Source organism: Toxorhynchites rutilus, chromosome 3, assembly GCF_029784135.1.
Source record: "Toxorhynchites rutilus septentrionalis strain SRP chromosome 3, ASM2978413v1, whole genome shotgun sequence".
Lineage (NCBI taxonomy): Eukaryota > Metazoa > Arthropoda > Insecta > Diptera > Culicidae > Toxorhynchites > Toxorhynchites rutilus.
In genome coordinates, this window is record NC_073746.1 from 121631162 (window position 1) to 121649287 (window position 18126).

The 18126-nt window shown below is 40.4% G+C and overlaps 1 protein-coding gene across 1 annotated transcript; it reads right to left on the reverse strand.

Annotated features, from left to right (window-relative positions):
- Positions 1 to 8686: 8686 nt before the first annotated feature.
- Positions 8687 to 15093, reverse strand: LOC129779134 (antigen 5 like allergen Cul n 1-like). The gene is made up of 5 exons (XM_055786414.1): positions 14857 to 15093; positions 14711 to 14791; positions 9444 to 9634; positions 9138 to 9385; positions 8687 to 9076 (listed from the first exon to the last, which is right to left on the reverse strand). The coding sequence occupies exons 1-5, from the start codon at positions 14873 to 14875 to the stop codon at positions 8818 to 8820; spliced, it is 798 nt and encodes a 265-aa protein (XP_055642389.1). The 5' UTR covers positions 14876 to 15093; the 3' UTR covers positions 8687 to 8817.
- Between the last annotated feature and the right edge of the window lie 3033 nt (positions 15094 to 18126).

The following is an 18126-nucleotide window of genomic DNA, read 5'->3' on the forward strand; positions in this document are numbered from 1 at the left end:
TCAGTTTTCGTTCAATATTTATATGCGACTAGACTGGATGAATGCGACTATAATCCAATTAATTGACGAATGTGTTGTTTTTTTCAAAAAAATTTAGCTAATTGGCTTTAATTTGATATGTTGATCATCTGAATGGGTCCAGTAGTTCAAAAGTAATAAATTTTTGAAAAAAGTCATTTTTAGACAAAAACGAAAAAATGATTTTTTGGACCATCACCAACCAAATCACTTTGAAAAATCATAACTCAAAAAACGAAAAAAACGCCTCTCTGGTTTCGAGGTATGTTTTATGAAAAATCCTCAACTTTTCAGAAAATAAATTAAAATATATAGCGACTTTGGTCCCGAGACCATGAAAACTATAAAAAAAAAAAAACAATCAATAATAACAAAAACAGAATTCATTCAGCTCGCGCAGTCCGAAGACATCGGTCGCAAATTTGTTCGCGTCTATCATATAGTGGAGATTATACCATTATCAGTGGCTAGTGAAGTTATTTCGCCCTAACGGGGTTCTCTTTATTGCGCGAGTGAGAAGAGCAGCAATCACAACCAGCGTGAGGAAGAAGTTCTCCACCGCGGGCGCGGTGCGTGTGCTGTATCATCGCTGTGTGTGCTTTATCATCGTCATCGATTCCATCATCGTGTGGTGGTGCGATTTACCGTTGCAGCTGTACCGAGCGATTGCCACGCGGTTTGATTGGAACACCGTTTCATTTCATTCGCATTGGTGTGCGATTCAGGTATAATATATATATTAGGTTTAGGAAGATAGAAGAATTCAAAATTATATTATTTCATATCTGCCGTAATGGCAGAAGGTCAAGTTGAAATGGAGATTGAAACTACTGTTTCCTCCTCACTAGCTACAACGGGGGCTGGGAAGTCGCTCAAACGCGTTCCCCCCTCAGAAGATGTCTCTTCAGAGAAAGAGTTAATTAACCTCAACAAGCCCCCCTCAAGAAAATTGGCAAACTTTTCCTCTTCGCCCCCTCAATCTCCCGCTTCCGTTCAACTCCCGAACTTGTCTCCCAGTCCTACTGATCCCGCTCCCGCTCAACAATCGACCTCGTCCTCCCCCTCAGTTGTTTCCTCTCCTCGTGTCAAGGTCTATCCAGACGATGCACCTGGAGCTGGTCCATGGGTTGTTTTTTTCCGGCCCAAACCTAAAGGAAAATCTATTAATGTCATTCAGGTTTCGAAAGATCTGGCAAGATTTTATTCCTCCGTGGTCGAAATCTCTAAGGTTAGGCCGAACAAACTGCGTGTTGTCGTGAGTGATCGGAAACACGCAAATGCAATTGTGATCGACGAGAGGTTCACCCTAGAGTATCGTGTCTACGTGCCCTCCCATGACGTAGAAATCTCGGGGGTGGTAACTGAAACGGGTCTGACGTGCCAATTGATAAAAGAAGGAGTTGGTAAATTCAAAAGAATCCCTTTGGTGGTCGTTAAAATTTTGGACAGTCGCCAACTAGGTAAAGTATCCCAAGAAGAGGGAAAAACGAAATTCACGCCGTCAGACTCGTTTCGAGTAACTTTTGCTGGTTCGGCCCTCCCTGACTACGTCATGGTGGACAAATTGAGACTGCCTGTGCGACTCTTCGTGCCAAAGCCCATGACTTGCAACAAATGCAAGTCAGTTGGTCACACTTCAGATTATTGTGCCAACAAGGAGCGCTGTGCAACTTGCGGAGAGCAACATGTGGGGGAATCCTGCAGTGCGACTGAGCATAAGTGTCCATATTGCGGGGGATCCCCACACGTGCTCTCAGCTTGTGAAACTTACAAGAGTCGCTGGGAGAAACAGAAGCGCTCTTTGAAGGAACGCTCAAAACGCACTTTTGCGGATATTTTAAAGGGCGCTTCTCCACTGGCCCAACAACAACAATCAATCAACACTCAAAATGTCTTCGCCACGTTGCCCGTTGACGAAATGGAAGCGGACACAGCTAACGGGGGCACACCGTTCATTTTCCAAGGGAATCCCCGGCGCAAAAATGTGACCACTCCCAACGTTCAAGGACAAGCCCCACCGGTTATACCCCCTGTTAGCATGTCTAAAAAATCGAGTGCAGAGGACAAGCAAAATCAGGTTCCTCCTGGTTTCCGTGGGAATGGTTCACCTTTGAACGGCCCAGCACTCGAGGGGACATCAAAAACCCCAACTGTCCCTGTTTTTCCGTCTAGTTCAACTTCCCAATCGGGATTTATAAAGTTGACTGACCTTGTGGATCAAATCTTCACGTGTTTTAACGTTTCCGACTCCATCAGAACCATTGTCATCTCAATGCTTCCAGTGTTAAAGACATTTTTGCAGCAATTGATGCAAACATGGCCCCTTCTTGCAATGATTATCTCTCTTGATGTCTAATTTAAATAGAGAGGTCGGAGATATCACTGTTTTACAGTGGAATTGTCGTAGTCTTATCCCTAAATTGGATACTTTCAAATTTCTAATTCATAAATTCAATTGTGATGTTTTTGCTCTGTCCGAAACCTGGCTCTCTTCTCAAAATGATCTCTCTTTCCACGATTTTAATATAATACGCTTGGACCGCGATGACAGATACGGAGGGGTACTATTGGGGATTAATAAGTGCCACCCATTTTTTAGAATTGAACTTCCACCTATTGGAGGGATCGAAGCTGTTGCTTGTCATGCAAACATCAGAGGCAAAGACCTCTGTATTGTCAGTTTGTATTGGCCTCCGAGAGCTGCGGTTAGCCGCAAGCAACTTGTTGACATGTGCTCACTCCTTCCTGAGCCACGATTGATCTTGGGAGACTTCAACTCTCACGGAACTGCCTGGGGGGAACAGTACGACGACAATCGTTCATCGTTGATATATGACCTTTGTAACAGCTTCAATATGACCGTTTTGAATACTGGGGAAACAACACGTGTACCTAAACCTCCTGCTAACCCAAGTGCTCTTGACCTCTCGCTTTGCTCGAATTCCCTATCGTTAGATTGCAAGTGGAATGTAATCCAGGACCCCAACGGTAGTGATCACTTGCCAATCAAAATTTCCATCACCATTGGGTCGAATTCTTCTGAATCTATAAACATGGCATATGACCTCACAAGACACATTGACTGGAAAAAATATGCGGAGGCGATTGCTCTAGCCATCAATTCCAGAGATGGTTTGCCTCCATTGGAGGAGTATAACTTCATTTCTCGTTTGATCTATGACAGCGCGGTTCGCGCTCAAACGAAACCCATCCCAGGCTCCCCTATTCGTCGAAGGCCTCCCAATCCATGGTGGGATAGCCAATGTTCCAAGCTTTATCAGGATAAATCGAACGCATTTAAAGCTTTTCGAAAACGTGGAACCATTGAGAATTTTCAATCGTATTTGGACCTTGAAAATCAATTTAAAAACTTGATCAAAGGGAAAAAACGTGCTTATTGGCGAAATTTCGTGGGAGGTTTGTCACGAGAAACGTCAATGAAAAAATTATGGAAAGTGGCTCGAAACATGAGAAATCGCTCTTCATCGAATGAAAGCGAAGAATATTCACATCGATGGATTTTTAAATTTGCACGGAAAGTTTGTCCCGATTCCGTTCCTGTGCAAAAAATTGTTCGAGATATACCACAAGATAGGTGCGATCTTGATTCCGAGTTTTCGATGGTAGAATTCTCTCTTGCTCTCCTTTCTTGTAACAATTCGGCTCCAGGAACAGATAGAATTAAGTTCAACTTGTTGAAACACCTCCCTGATGTGGCGAAACATCGCTTGTTGAATTTATTCAATCGGTTTCTGGAGCATAATGTTGTTCCAGATGATTGGAGACAAGTGCGAATTATAGCTATTCAAAAACCCGGAAAACCCGCGTCCGACTTCAATTCGTACCGCCCAATAGCAATGCTGTCTTGTATACGGAAATTGTTGGAGAAAATGATCTTGTTTCGCCTTGATCGATGGGTTGAAACGAATGACCTACTCTCAGATACACAATATGGGTTCCGCAGGGGCAAGGGGACGAATGATTGTCTTGCGTTGCTTTCTTCAGAAATTCAAATGGCTTACGCCGGAAAAAAACAAATGGCTTCAGTATTCTTGGACATAAAGGGGGCCTTTGATTCTGTTTCAATAGAGGTTTTGTCAGACAAATTACACTCTCGGGGTCTACCGCCTCTATTGAATAATATGTTATATAACCTGCTTTGTGAGAAACATTTGAATTTTTCTCACGGAGATTCGGCAGTAAGTCGGGTCTCTTACATGGGCCTCCCTCAGGGCTCATGTTTAAGCACCTTTTGTACAACTTCTATGTAAGCGACATTGACAATTGCCTTACACAAAATTGCAGCTTAAGACAACTTGCAGATGATGGAGTAGTGTCTGTCGTAGGATCAAATGAATCCGACCTGCAAGAACCCTTACAAGATACTTTGAACAATTTTTCAACCTGGGCCATTGGGCTAGGGATCGAATTCTCCACGGAGAAAACAGAGATGGTGGTTTTTTCTAGGAAGCATAGACCAGCAAAACCAAAGCTTCAACTTTTGGGTAAACCGATCACTCATGCTATGTCATTCAAGTATCTTGGGGTCTGGTTCGACTCCAAATGTACTTGGGGGCCCATATTAGGTATCTGAGTAAAAAATGTCAACAAAGAATAAACTTTCTCCGTACAATTACCGGCACCTGGTGGGGAGCCCATCCAGAAGATCTTATAATGTTGTATCGAACAACTATTCTCTCAGTGATGGAGTATGGCAGTTTCTGTTTTCAATCAGCTGCCAAAACACACCTCATTAAACTCGAGCGAATTCAGTATCTTTGTCTCCGTATCGCGTTGGGATGTATGCCCTCAACGCATACCATGAGTCTCGAGTTTTTGGCAGGCCTACTCCCACTAAAAGATCGCTTCAATTTATTATCTCTTCGGTTCTTCATCCGGTGTAAGGTCATGAACCCGTTGGTGATCGGAAATTTTGAGCAGCTGATCGGGCTAAATTTTCATTCTGGATTCATGACTCCATATCATGAATTCATCTCCATGCAGGTTGATCCTTCTTCGTATATTCCCAACCGTGTTTGTTTTCCTGACTACATCAATTCCTCTGTACATTTTGATCTGTTCATGAAGGAGAAAATCCATGGAATTCCAGATTATCATCGATCGGGGATCGTTCCTACGATCTTCAATGCAAAATATGGGCGTATCAATTGTGATAATATGTACTTTACTGATGGGTCCTCTATGAATGAGTCCACAGGATTTGGAGTGTTCAACGAATTTTTTAGCACCTCCCACAGTCTTCAGAATCCTTGCTCAGTGTATATTGCTGAATTGGCAGCAATACACTGGGCGCTGGACAGCGTCGCCTCATGACCTGTTGAACACTATTACATTGTAACGGATAGTCTTAGCTCTGTCGAAGCTATCCGTTCAGTGAGGCCGGAAAAGCACTCGCCGTACTTCCTTGAGAAATTTTGAGTGCTTTAACCAGACGCTGTTATGTCATTACCTTTGTCTGGGTCCCCTCACATTGCTCAATTCCGGGTAATGAGAGGGCTGACTCATTGGCAAAGGTAGGTGCAATTGAAGGCGATATTTATCAGCGTCAAATCGCCTTCAATGAATTTTATTCTTTAGTCCGTAAAAATACCATCGTTAACTGGCAACGTAAGTGGAACGAAGATGAATTGGGTCGGTGGCTTCACTCGATTATCCCTAAGGTTAGCCTCAAACCATGGTTTAAAGGCTGGACTTGAGTCGGGACTTTATTCGCACCTTCTCTCGACTCATGTCCAATCACTGTTCGTTAGACGTGCTACTCTTTCGTTTTAATCTTGCCGATGGCAATATCTGTGCTTGGCCACAAGCACATCGAACACGTTGTTTGGTCGTGCGAGGTGTATCTTGTTAAATCCCTTATTACTAACAATAGAATAAGGTGAAATGTAAATACATATTAAATATAAGATAGGCTTAAGAATTGAGTATGATGAATGTGAGTGCGAATGTGAGTGTGAACATTGTCAACATATCCTTATATCCCTTCCTTTTCCTGAAAAAATGTCACCCTTCTAAACTCGAGCAAACCGCGAGTAATCGGTTCTCTACTTCATTAACACTAGAATTAATGAAAAATGATTATATATACTTGTAACAATACAGATAGGAGTTTGGCTCCTTTAAACTTATGTCCGATGCCATGTTGTTGCCTGTAAAATTAAACGATTTAATAAAAAAAAAAACAGAATTCAGATTTTCTGCAGCTGTGGTATTTCTCCGGAAAAGACCAGTTATTTGGCTTTAATTTTATATCTCGATCATCTGAATCGGTCCAGTGGTTCAAAAGTTATAAATTTAAAAAAAGTCATTTTTGGCAAAAATACGAAAAAATTGATTTTTTGGACTACCTTAAAATGGAAATGGGCACCCCTAATGAAAAATTAAAAAATAACGGGTCTACTAGTTTGCGATAAAGAACAAAACTACCACATTTTACTGATTTGAAAATGCATTTCACTTCGTGCATTTCATGTTCGTTACGGCTGAACGCAATACCAGATCCCGATGAAAACTGATTCCAAGAGCTTTCAGAAACAGAAAAATCTGTTGAAGATTCGGATAAATAGGAAAAACTGCCTTTTTGGAGAAAACGATCACTATCCTCCGATGCCATGTTGTTGCCTATTTTTTTCACAACCTACTACACCGAATTTATTTTTTGGAACCGTTGTCAACTGTCCAAATGACACGGTCATTTTATAGTCGATGGATTATCATTTTCTGCTCCCAGTGGTGTAAGTAAATCAATTTTGAAAAAAAGGCGCTTGGTCCGTTTTGGCAAAACCCCGAACATATCAAGGGTACGTTATATTGAAGTTATTTTAGAATGCATCAAACTGTTACATTGAATTGAAATAACTCTTTAGTGAGAAGTTCGGTGGCCCTGGAAAGCGCAAATGGATTCATTCATGTTCTCGCGATTTCGAAATGTGTACCCTCTTTTGCCAATGCACTCTTCCAGACAAACTGAATGCAGCCACAGACAATTTCCCATCAGTATCTTCACTGTGTGCCGGATCGTTCATACCAGGGGTTCTCAAAGAGGTCGATATCGACAAGGTCGGGTCAGGGTCGACAATATACTGTTTAAGTTGTGTTACATGAACCAACTTGTTGTAAGAATGACTAATTTTTGGTGGAAAGTGTTATTGTTAAAACTTAAAATGAAAATTAATTATTAATAACCTTTGATGTTGATGATGATGTCTCTTGCCCAAAATAGTTTGAGAGTCCCTGGTTCACATGAAAGCGAACTCGTTGGCCGCTGCTGATGATTATATTCGTGGTTATGATGATATGAAACGGTGGCCTTAGCGTATTAGCTCTGCTTCACGGTTAGAAAATGAATTATCTTTTCGGGAAGCATATACAAAATTTATTCGATTCGACTGGTGGTAGAATAAAGAACATTTGCGACATCCGCTGTTTTAGTTTGTTCATTTGAAGAAAAAAGCTGTTGAAGCACACTGTTTGCTTCTTATCAAATTATTTCGAGATCCTTAAGCGCAAGAAATCATGGGTTTCATCTGGTGAATCCGGTCGATTCACTGCAAAGCCAAATTGTTTAGCTCGAAAGACGATGCTCTGTATCGCTACCGACAAAAAATGATGAATTCAAACTAAACTATTGAACGGGGCCGGAGACACGGTAAAGTTATATTACAGCATGATAACGTACCGACGTACACCGTCAAAGCCGTGAAGAATACAATAAAACCCCTTAACTGGGTAACGTTATCGCTGTATTTAACTGTATTTTCCAGACCTGGCTTCGTTGCTAATGTTTTTTTCATTAGAACTTGAATGAGATATGTATTTTAAATAAAACGCTCATTGAATTCTAAATAGCATGTTCGTTCATCGGCTGAACGGGAATCGGAATCGAAGTTCTCGACACGATATGTGTGATGTGTGATCCAGTCGACCACGGAATTCACTGTTCCGTCATTCTATAGTAATAATTAAACCATCCTATTTCAACACAATTGTTCTTTTCTTTTTCTCAGTAGTTGTGTCATCGTCAATATTTTCATAGCTGTCCTGAATGTTTTTGTTTGCTTTCTTAATACTTCAAAGAAATATAACATGTATATTTTTTGCTCAGAATATCAAAACACACGATTTTCATTACACTGCACTTCGGCGAAAAAATCTCACGATGTTCGCTTTTATCATCATGTACCAGAGTTAATGGACGTGTTTAATCCAGTACAAAAACACGCAAATTAACTCCTCAACATGACAAAAAAAGATACAGCTGCTGTGTTGCCAATCCACTGAAAATCATTATTACGAAAACATACACAATTAAAAATAAAACGAAATATTGCGGTGCATTAAAAATCATAATTGATAATGATGATGAATATTGCATGTTCTATGAGATATTCACATTCACATGAATGTATATAACGTATTTTTATCATGTATTCATGATCTATGCACCAAAAGTAGGTATGCAGACAACTTATGTGAAATCTCATCGGTGATAATTCTACAACTTTTACATCTAACGATAACACGAAAATATATATCAGGTATATTCTCACTATACAAAAGAAAAAAAAAAGAGGGCTCCTATCCTTAGTCAGTAATTAAAGGTTTGGTTTGGATTCTGGATATGGTAAATACTAAAAAAGACCACTCATTCAATGATGCTCGTTCGATGCGAAATAATTTATATCGTTGTCCTTAGGGCATACGGATAAAATGAAATAAATTAATTATGTCATTTTGAATACCAACTGAAACTATGTGAAAGCCACACCTCAAATGGGCCTACGTCTTTGTTGGGGGCACCTGTTCGCCAATATTACACAGTCCAGGATAGGTTTCACTGCATCCGGTTTGGCATCGAGCACACGGTTGACCTTTTATGTACACCGGGTGCCCACGTGCGATTGAGTTGGAATAGTTGCAGACATAATTTTGATGCACCCAATCATGGCCCTGTTCGTTTTGAGTATACTCAATCATGGCACATCCTATTGATACCGCCCTATCCATCATGATTTGCGTGAAATGGCCAATATCCTTTCTGTTGGTGGTAGTAAATGTTTGTTTTTCTATTACATTTCCTTTTAACAAATCAAACTTACGGTGGATCTTGTCCCAACAAAGGATAAGAGTCGATGTAACCCATGTTACCATTTTCGTACTCTCCGTACCAACTATACAACAGCTCCGTCATTGTATCCAGCGGTGTTACCTCCATTCCATAGAAAGAATTCGCTGCAATATTTTGGCCAACTAGTGGGAAATCCGGTGTGTTCCTGCAGTAATCGTGACCGTAAATACAAGTTTTCACGTTGTACTCGGCGAGTTTCTGCAGCTCTTCGCTCCAAACCTGAATAAGGTTAGTGAAAATGGTATTTGAAATTGAGAAAATAATTCAAAACATTTACCAATGTCGGCATCCGTGAAGCCGGTTCATATCCAGGAACATCGCCTCTTGCTACCGTACTGCGAAATTGGTTGTGCAGATCTAGGATATAATTTTTAACCTCCTCCGACAATGGGACTAGCTGTCTGTTCACCGGACAAAATGGACCATATGTATCGCCTTTACCGCAGGCAACGTGTGGTAGGTTGTTCTCTGGGAATCGAAAATCAAACATTGATTACGCATTAAACAATTCTGAACAAAACGATAACGTTCTAAAAATTATTCTGGTCGACTGTCTCTGCAGCGTAGGTTCGAAGGTTCGAAACATAACAAATTATTCTTATAGTATCTTTTCTCGATTTAACAATAACTTTTTTGACATAGAATTACGTCTTTCGAGAACATTTTTGGGGTTGAAAATTGAAAATTGAAAATGAACTCTCCCAGTTATTCATTCAGTTGCACCCTATAGTCGTTAAAATACAGGACTGTGCAATGAAATATGCATTTGGTGTTTGATTTTCTGCTGCGCCTCATCCCACGTTTTGATTGGTCCAAATTGCGCTCCCCCATTTTCGCAGTCTGAAAGGAGCAAGTAACAGCGGCGAATAATTGTCTCGGTGTAGCAAATATAAAAGCCGATTACTGCGATTTAATTGAGTAGTGTTATGCCGGATTTACAATCATTTACATTGAGCGCGTTTTTTGACGTAGGACTACGTCTTTCATTTCTATACCGGGGTGTAAAATCAAAGTTTCGAAAACGAAAGCGTTACGCCGGAGACCGAGATTTTGAGCGTTAATAGCTCATAAACAACTGAACGAAATGGTATGATAAACACTTCATTCGAAGGATAAAATGTCTACGCGTTATATACTTGTTACTTTTTGATCCAAAAACTTGTTTCAATAGTCTTAAAATTGCTTTCAAAACAGGCTATTGAAATCACCAATCGGTATATAAGCGAGCGGCGCTCGGAAATCCACTCAGTTCTAATTGAACAGCGATTGGAGCATGTTGTCGCTGTTGCGGTGAAGCTCTTTATTTATCATGAAAGCGCGGATGAACGGTGTCACCAAGAGCCTGTTTGTGCACCCTAGGCCAGAAGGGAATCTATCAGGAGACATTAACCACTGGTGGGCTTCCAGTATCGAGGAAAATGTGGAAATATCTAATCGTTACTGAAAATAATCAGCCAGTTCCTTTGAGCATTTTCAAAATATATTCATGTGAATGAGTTTATTTGAATGTTTTCTTTCCATGTAACACTGTGATCAAATACATTTGGTTTTGTGGTTTTTCAATCAATCGCAATTAACAGGATAGCTTCAGAAGATTATTCTTCCCCATCAGTAGGATATTTCCGTATCCAATATTGTATGCGCCCGCAATCGATTATTGCTCAGTCGCCGAAAGTTCCGAGCTCAGAGAGTTCATTCCCCTCTAGTTTGCCTTCCAAATTGCCATCGTAAACCACACCTTCTCTCGATTCAATCACACACAAAAAGCATACTTAAGCGATATTCTGGTGGTGAGACACATTCATTTTTCGTGAGAACATCGACAAGACAACATCGTTGCCTAACGTGCTGGAGGAGGTGGACGGCGAAATATCGACACATACACGCGCAGAACTCTTTCCGTTAGGATGCCATTCAGCATCGAGAAAGTTCCGGAAAGATCTAATCATTGCTGGAAAATAATCTGCCAGTTCCTTTGGGAATTTTCAAAATATATTCATGTGAAAGAGTTTAATTGAATGTTTACTATCCATGTAACACTGTGACCAAATATGTTTCAATCAAGTGCTATTAACAGGTGGTTATCGAGTTGGTATTAACCACTGGTGGGCTTCCAGTATCGAGGAAAATGTGGAAATATCTAATCGTTACTGAAAATAATCTGCCAGTTCCTTTGGGAATTTTCAAAATATATTCATGTTAAAGAGTTTATTTGAATGTTTTCTTTCCATGTAACACTGTGATCAAATACATTTGGGTTTGTGATTTGTCAATCAAGTACAGTTAGCATGTTAGCTTCTGAAGATTATTCTTCAGAACAAGGTTTTTCGTATCCTATATTGGATGCATAAAACCTTGTGCCTCCAACGTAACGCTCTCGTTTTCGAAGTCTCCCAAATATTCATTCATTCATTCATTCAGAATGGATTTAGATTCAACTTCACATAATGATCTCTAAATCAACGATAGTCCTACGTCACCCTTGCGATTATACCATAGATATAACCCACTTCCTGTTTTTTTCTTCAATAACGATTTTTATTCGCCAACCAAACAGAGCAAAGCGCGAAATTACCCATGACAGTGCGATAAAAGATAGAACTCTCCAAGCTTTGGCTGCGAAAATCGCGTTGCTTTGACATGAGACGCTACATACATCAGGCAGGTGGAACAAGATATGCTAGATGGGGGGAATGATATATCGAACTAAATGTTCAGCTTTATACATACGAACCGCTCCAATAAGTGAGAGCTAAGTCGACCACCTATTACAAACGTATTGCAGCATAATCATAATTATTTTAACCCATTTTTGTTAATATCCTATTGTATAAGCTAGTTTTTCAATTATTTATTATCTGGAATACCTGCTTTCACACGTCTAGCGATATAATTTTGTTCCACCAATCTAATCAACGTTGTCCATAACAAATTATGGCAGTATGATTAGAGGGGTGCAGGTTTAACAGACAGATTATGACAGATTGTCGCGCGATATCGCGCACCATTGTAAAGAGCTGCACTGAAAAATATCGCGAGTGACTAAATCGTATGCGATTAAAAGCTTGCATTGTAAAGGAAGCATCAGGGGTTAGACATCAATTGAATATAGGCTACCCAAAATCAAAATCAATATGGCGTCATTTGTTTACCAACATATCATTTGCGAGGATTGAAATCGTTGAAATCACGGAGATAGTATGCTTTATTTCTAACTGCATGAGCGATTTTCATATTTCGGTTTCACATGGAGGTGTTCACATTTAACATGGAGTTTACAGTTAGCCACTATTCGACTATATAACCGAACCGATTTGAAAACAACAGTAATTGACAGGACCAAAATGTCAGTGAACCGCAGCAATATTGGGTACACTGGCAATATGAGGGATTTGACGTTTTAGTCATACCCCTGGGAAGCATTACTCTTGACAGCGAGCAATGTATTTAAATCCTGAGGTTTAATTTTACATCGTTGCTTATAACGGCTAGGTTGCCATGGAAACGAATATTACTTGAAATGCTAGTTTTTTCGAGCGCACACAATATCGAATCGGTTTCGTGAGCTGTTGATGTTTTCAAATATCACCAAAGATAACTGGCTGAATTGACAAGCTGTCGTGTAGAAAGCGGAACTGGACCGGGGACTATTAGCTCCGAAAATTTCAAAACAGATTGAAAGTGAGTTTTCCATTCAGCTGACATCACAATCCGTACGAAATCGTCTTCATAAGAAATGTCTGAAGGGCAGAGTAACACTTAAGTAGCCATGGTTGTCCGCAAAATATCAAAAAAAGATTGGAGTGGGCCCAGGACCATATTTCATGGACCAGTGATGACTGAAAAAAGATGATTTGGTCGGACGAGACGAAAGTAATGCTATTTGGGTCTGATGGTATCACAAGCAAATGGCGGCGAACCGGTGAAAGTTTGAAAAAGAAGTGTTCGCGGCCTACAGTCAAGCATGGCGTTGGTGATTTACTTCACCAACACTGATTATTCAGCCAACTGAGCATAACTTTGATTTTTTTTTTCTGCAGGTAGAATCAAAGTAAGGGGATATATGTCTACCTTCGGCGTTAGAAATTTTGAGTTCGCCGATGGAATCATGACTATAATTAGACCAAGACGGGTCTATGGTACTAGGTGAGGCCATTTCGTCACTAAGTTGGTTAGGGGAGCGGTATATGAAAACAGTACGGAAGAAAGCAGAATTGGAATTATTTCCTTGAAGCGTGAAAGAGACAGACTGATCAGGAGCGAGCTTCGGCACTAGCGTATTGTGTTTTGTTTACAAACAAAACACAGTAGATTTCCAAGATGGCTGAAGAGTGGTTTTAGCAAGTTGGCCCACCTTAGGATATACTTCTACGCGCCTTGAATTAGACATAATGTGCGAACATTATCAGCGTCTGCACAAGAGGTAGAATTGAGGCACAGATATACGTTCCAACAAGACGGAGCTCCGAAGCACACCTCAAAGCTGGTTTCGCAGTGGTACAAGGAAAAGTGTGTCAAGGTCATGGAGTGACCAGTACAGTCTCCCGATCTTAACTCGATCGAGCATCTCTGATCAATTTCGAAAATTAAGCTCCAGGAACAAAAACCAACAAGCTTCCAGCAATTGCGGCAGTTAATCTCAAATGAATGGAACATAATCACCCCCCGGAAACAACTGCTAAGCTTGTTGAGTCGATGCCAGAAGTTATTGCAGCCAAAGGTGGTCACACGAAGCACTGAAACTATGTGAGCCTATGTGTTTGGAAAAGATCTATTTTTTACTGGGGTGGATAAACTTTTTTGCATACTGTATGGTGATCACTCCATTCGAAATTATTGATCCAAAAACATGTTTCAATACCTCAAAAACTGCTTTGAAACCAAACTATCGAAATGACAGAAATCTGTATAAATAGGCACCCGCTTGATAATTCATTTCCAAAAGGCGAATTTTTAGCATTTCGTAATTTGTGCACCACGTCTTACTAGATGCTGGCTAGCTGTATTTCAGTTGAGGGATCTACGACGGAAGTATTTGCTATTCAGATTTTCGATTACAGTAGAATTTTTCGCGAGCGGATTATCCGCAAAAGTGAGTTCCATAGTAATTCTATAGGCAGGCCTTCCCGAAATATGTCAGTGAGTGATAGGCTCTTGCTCTTTTGGTTTGGTCATGGTTTTTACATTACCTGAGCACTGAGCACCTAAGCACGACTTTACTGATGTATAGTTTAATAATTTCTGTATTGATAATGCATAATCTTCATGCTGAAATATCTGTGTTTCGTGCTTGCACCTCATGATTACTTCTTTATTGCGTTATCTGCGGCAACCCTGCCACCTCTTTCCGCGGATAATCTGGGTGCTACCATGTCAATAACCAAATGAATAATGTTCAGTAAATTTTATATAATTTACGCTAGAATCGCAAATGTTCAACGTTTTCTCATAGCACTTGGTAGATTTATGTGTTTAGTCTTCTTTATAATTCTTTTTGGCGAACAAAACATATCACAATATAGTAAACTCTTCCGTAACACTTACTGCACAATGTTTTGTCACAATAATCCGTCTGCGCGTGTATCCGCTGGACAACAACCAGGATGAAGACGGCAGGAAAGATTCCTGAAATTCACAAACAACAACGTATCAGTATAATTCATTCTTCTCTTCGAACCAAACTTGCATACTTTTCACTAAATGCACCATTTTTTATTTCTAATACTTCAGTTCTTGAATATTTTTCAGTCCACCGATCAAAAACTGCTTCAACAGTTCAGTCTGTTAGGAACAGCGAAAGGCCCCGCGGATGTTACTATACACTATCCTGCATTGACAAAAATGCTTGCTGCCTTCCTTTTTCTCCTCTAGCACATCACTCGCATTGGTTTCGAAAGCTCGCGGGAGCTTACTCAGTCGCAAAATACCGATCGGGTTTACTGAGTACATGCCAAAGGATTGCCCTATTTATACCCAATATCATATAGATTTGAATGTAACGCACAAATACTTGCGTCTCTTCCAAGATACGATTACCCGGATGGCCGACACCTTCCAAGCAACTTCCAAGCAGGAGGAGGAGGGCGATGAAAAATTTGCAACAAACTTCACGCAAACACTGCGTCGATCATCATCCCCCGGATGGTGTCTCTCAATGGTGGTGTGATGCATGTCCAACATTTTCCCACGATATCAACGGTTGGTTTGGGTAAACTCGAGAACATCTCGATTTCATTTTCCGCGTTCTCTAAAACTAGTGCATCAAAGTATTCATTATACAGCTTAGAATCGAGGTACGCGAAAACGCAGGCTTTCGCATGATCTCCGCCTGATAAGGATCACATCGAGTCGATTCCTCTTACTGTGAAGTGATACGGATGCTTAGCTTCGTTGTGCAAATACATCCGTTCTAATTCAATGCGTCGGTGCCGGGGAAAATTAAGTGGTAATTATACCTAGAAAGAATTGCATCACATAGGCGCGTGTTGTGTTAGCAGAACTCTATAATAAGTTTGATGCACTTTTCACTGGTAAAACTGTACAAATTACATACTTTGCGTATTGAGATTCCATTACGAAAACATGGCGTGCAGGCAAACTTATAGTATGATCGACAAAATGAGGCTCTCTACCATTTCTCCTTAACTCCTGAGCTTTTTGATCCATAGATTGATTCTCATAGACTTAAAAATAAGACATCTAAATAGTTTTAGTATCAATGAAAGTAACGCAGCATTCAAAAAAATGAACTAATTTCGGATTGCGATGAAAAGCAACTACAAAAGATGATTCAATGAATCGATTTTTACTTGAATGCTCAATTTATTAAGGGAGTATTCTAGTCTAGAAATTTGAACAAAAAATTTTCCTTCATATTTTTGTAGTTTAGGCATTCAAGAATATCCCCTAGAAAGGACTTATCGAAAATCCGATTATTTATCGAGTTAAAGCCATTTTAGTGATGCGGTATCTAACCTGTTACGGCCATAACAATGAACTTCAAACGCGTTTTTCTCGAAACTTGTTTTTTCGAACTGGCGTGCACGATATCTCAAGTTGTACTGAACCGATTAATGTCGAAATCATATGGACACAATCTGCAGGTATCTCTCTATCGCATGAACCTCTAAAAATAATATTTTTTAAATTTTACAATTTTTTAAAAATCGGGAAACGTAAGAGAAACGTTTTGAATCGCATTTCGTTTTTCAAACGGCCGCCATTTTGCCAAAAAAACATATTTTTGATTTCATGCGATAGCGACATCTTTACTGATTCAGAATCTGTTCGATTTATTTGTTTCAGATAACCAGAAGGGCTGGAATCGTGTACGCCATGGCAAAACTTTTTTTTAAACCCTCTCACTTCATCAGCTCTTAACTATTCTAGTTATGAATATTTTTTCTCTGTTCAATTTATGTTTCATTGTTAAAGGATAGATGAACAAATAATGATATAATGGGTAGTAAAAATATTCTTTGTTTTATTTTTATAGAGCTCGAAAAAACGTCCGAAATTCGTGTCTGTACACTAGAATACCCCCTTAAGCATTATAAAAATGATTCGACGCCCTGCCGAGCAGCCTTAGGCCTTGTTCTCACTGCAGTGGGGCGTCAGCGTGGCTTGGGCGGGGCGTGTGATGCTTAAGATTAATCGTGTGTGTTCTTACCGATGTGTTCACACCAGGCTGACGTGTCGTGAGCTTGGTTTTGGCGTGTGGCTGGCGTGCAAACGAAAACACTTCATGCCGGCGATATTTGTACTTCTCCGCTTCTCTCTTGCATATGTTTGTTTGTAGTAGTGACGTGATTTTAATTTTTCGCGTTGTTTTTTTAGTTTCTACGTTTTTCACCGTCTGATTTTTGTCCCGGTTCGTCCAACGATGTTGGAATATTTAAAAATAAACCAATTTTCATTCTTTCATTCAAAAATACACATTGACAATTTGTATAAAACACGCCGAATACACACCGCTGGCACGGTGCAATGTGAGTGAATTAAAATGTCGTTGCGAGAAGTGAACACGCCCCTCTCACGCCACGTTGACGCCCCGCTGCAGTGAGAACATGGCCTTATGGTAATTGATCAGACCTTTAGCTATGATCGATGAAAAGATAGCTGTCAGCCTATTTTTCAGATCTTTCGTGGCCTTGATGATCAGCTGCTCCTACCGACATCCCATTCATTATCCGGATTGATTAAACGAGTTGCTGTGTTTTCGTACAGAGCCCAGTCTCCGCGGCCATAGTACCACTTTTATCATGATGTTTTTGTGCGAGATCGTCCGGAAATGGGATAACAGATATCCGACAAATTTTACCAGGTGAACTTCTGAGCCAGATTTTCGAAGCAAAGTGCAATATCGATTGACGAAGTATTGCCTGTAGCTGGATCGATGCAAATGGGTGAGTCGTTGTTTAGAATCACAAGATGTCTGGTTAAGCTTATCTCTGCAATCGAATGACCAAAAGCGTTTAATGACAGCGAGCCCCATGCTATAAGATGGGCGTTAAAATATCCCATAAAAACCACTGGACCTTCCACTTTGTTGAACTGATTGTTCAGCTGCCTCTGGCATCGCTTCGTGCTTGGTGGAATATAAATGGCAATTACTGTTGCTGGAATCAGATATTGGATTCGCAATGCCACAATTGAGTTTCATATTGAATTGAACCCCCTCGAAGGGTACATCTTCACGGATCGCCGGGCCTTCGCAATGCTGCCCATAACGTTTGTGGTTTCATTTGAGAAGCAATGAGTATCGTCTCGCGTGCTCAGATGGTTGCTACGACATCATTGCTCTGGCGGAGACTTGGCTCGACGACCGCACTCTCTTTAATCAAGTTTGTGGAGATAACTATGAAGTCTTCCGCACGGACCGAGATGAATTTAACAACACAAAGTCATCCGGAGTGGTGTTCTCGTAGCTGTCCACCGACGACTGAAAGCTCAGCTAATTA

Excerpts from the sequence above, each read along its gene's own strand:
- LOC129779134 (XM_055786414.1), bottom strand. Across the intron at positions 9,386-9,443 it reads CTTCACGGATGCCGACATTG|GTTTGGAGCGAAGAGCTGCA; the intron begins GTAAATGTTTTG and ends AACCTTATTCAG. Across the intron at positions 9,077-9,137 it reads TTGTTGGGACAAGATCCACC|AAAGGATATTGGCCATTTCA; the intron begins GTAAGTTTGATT and ends TACCACCAACAG.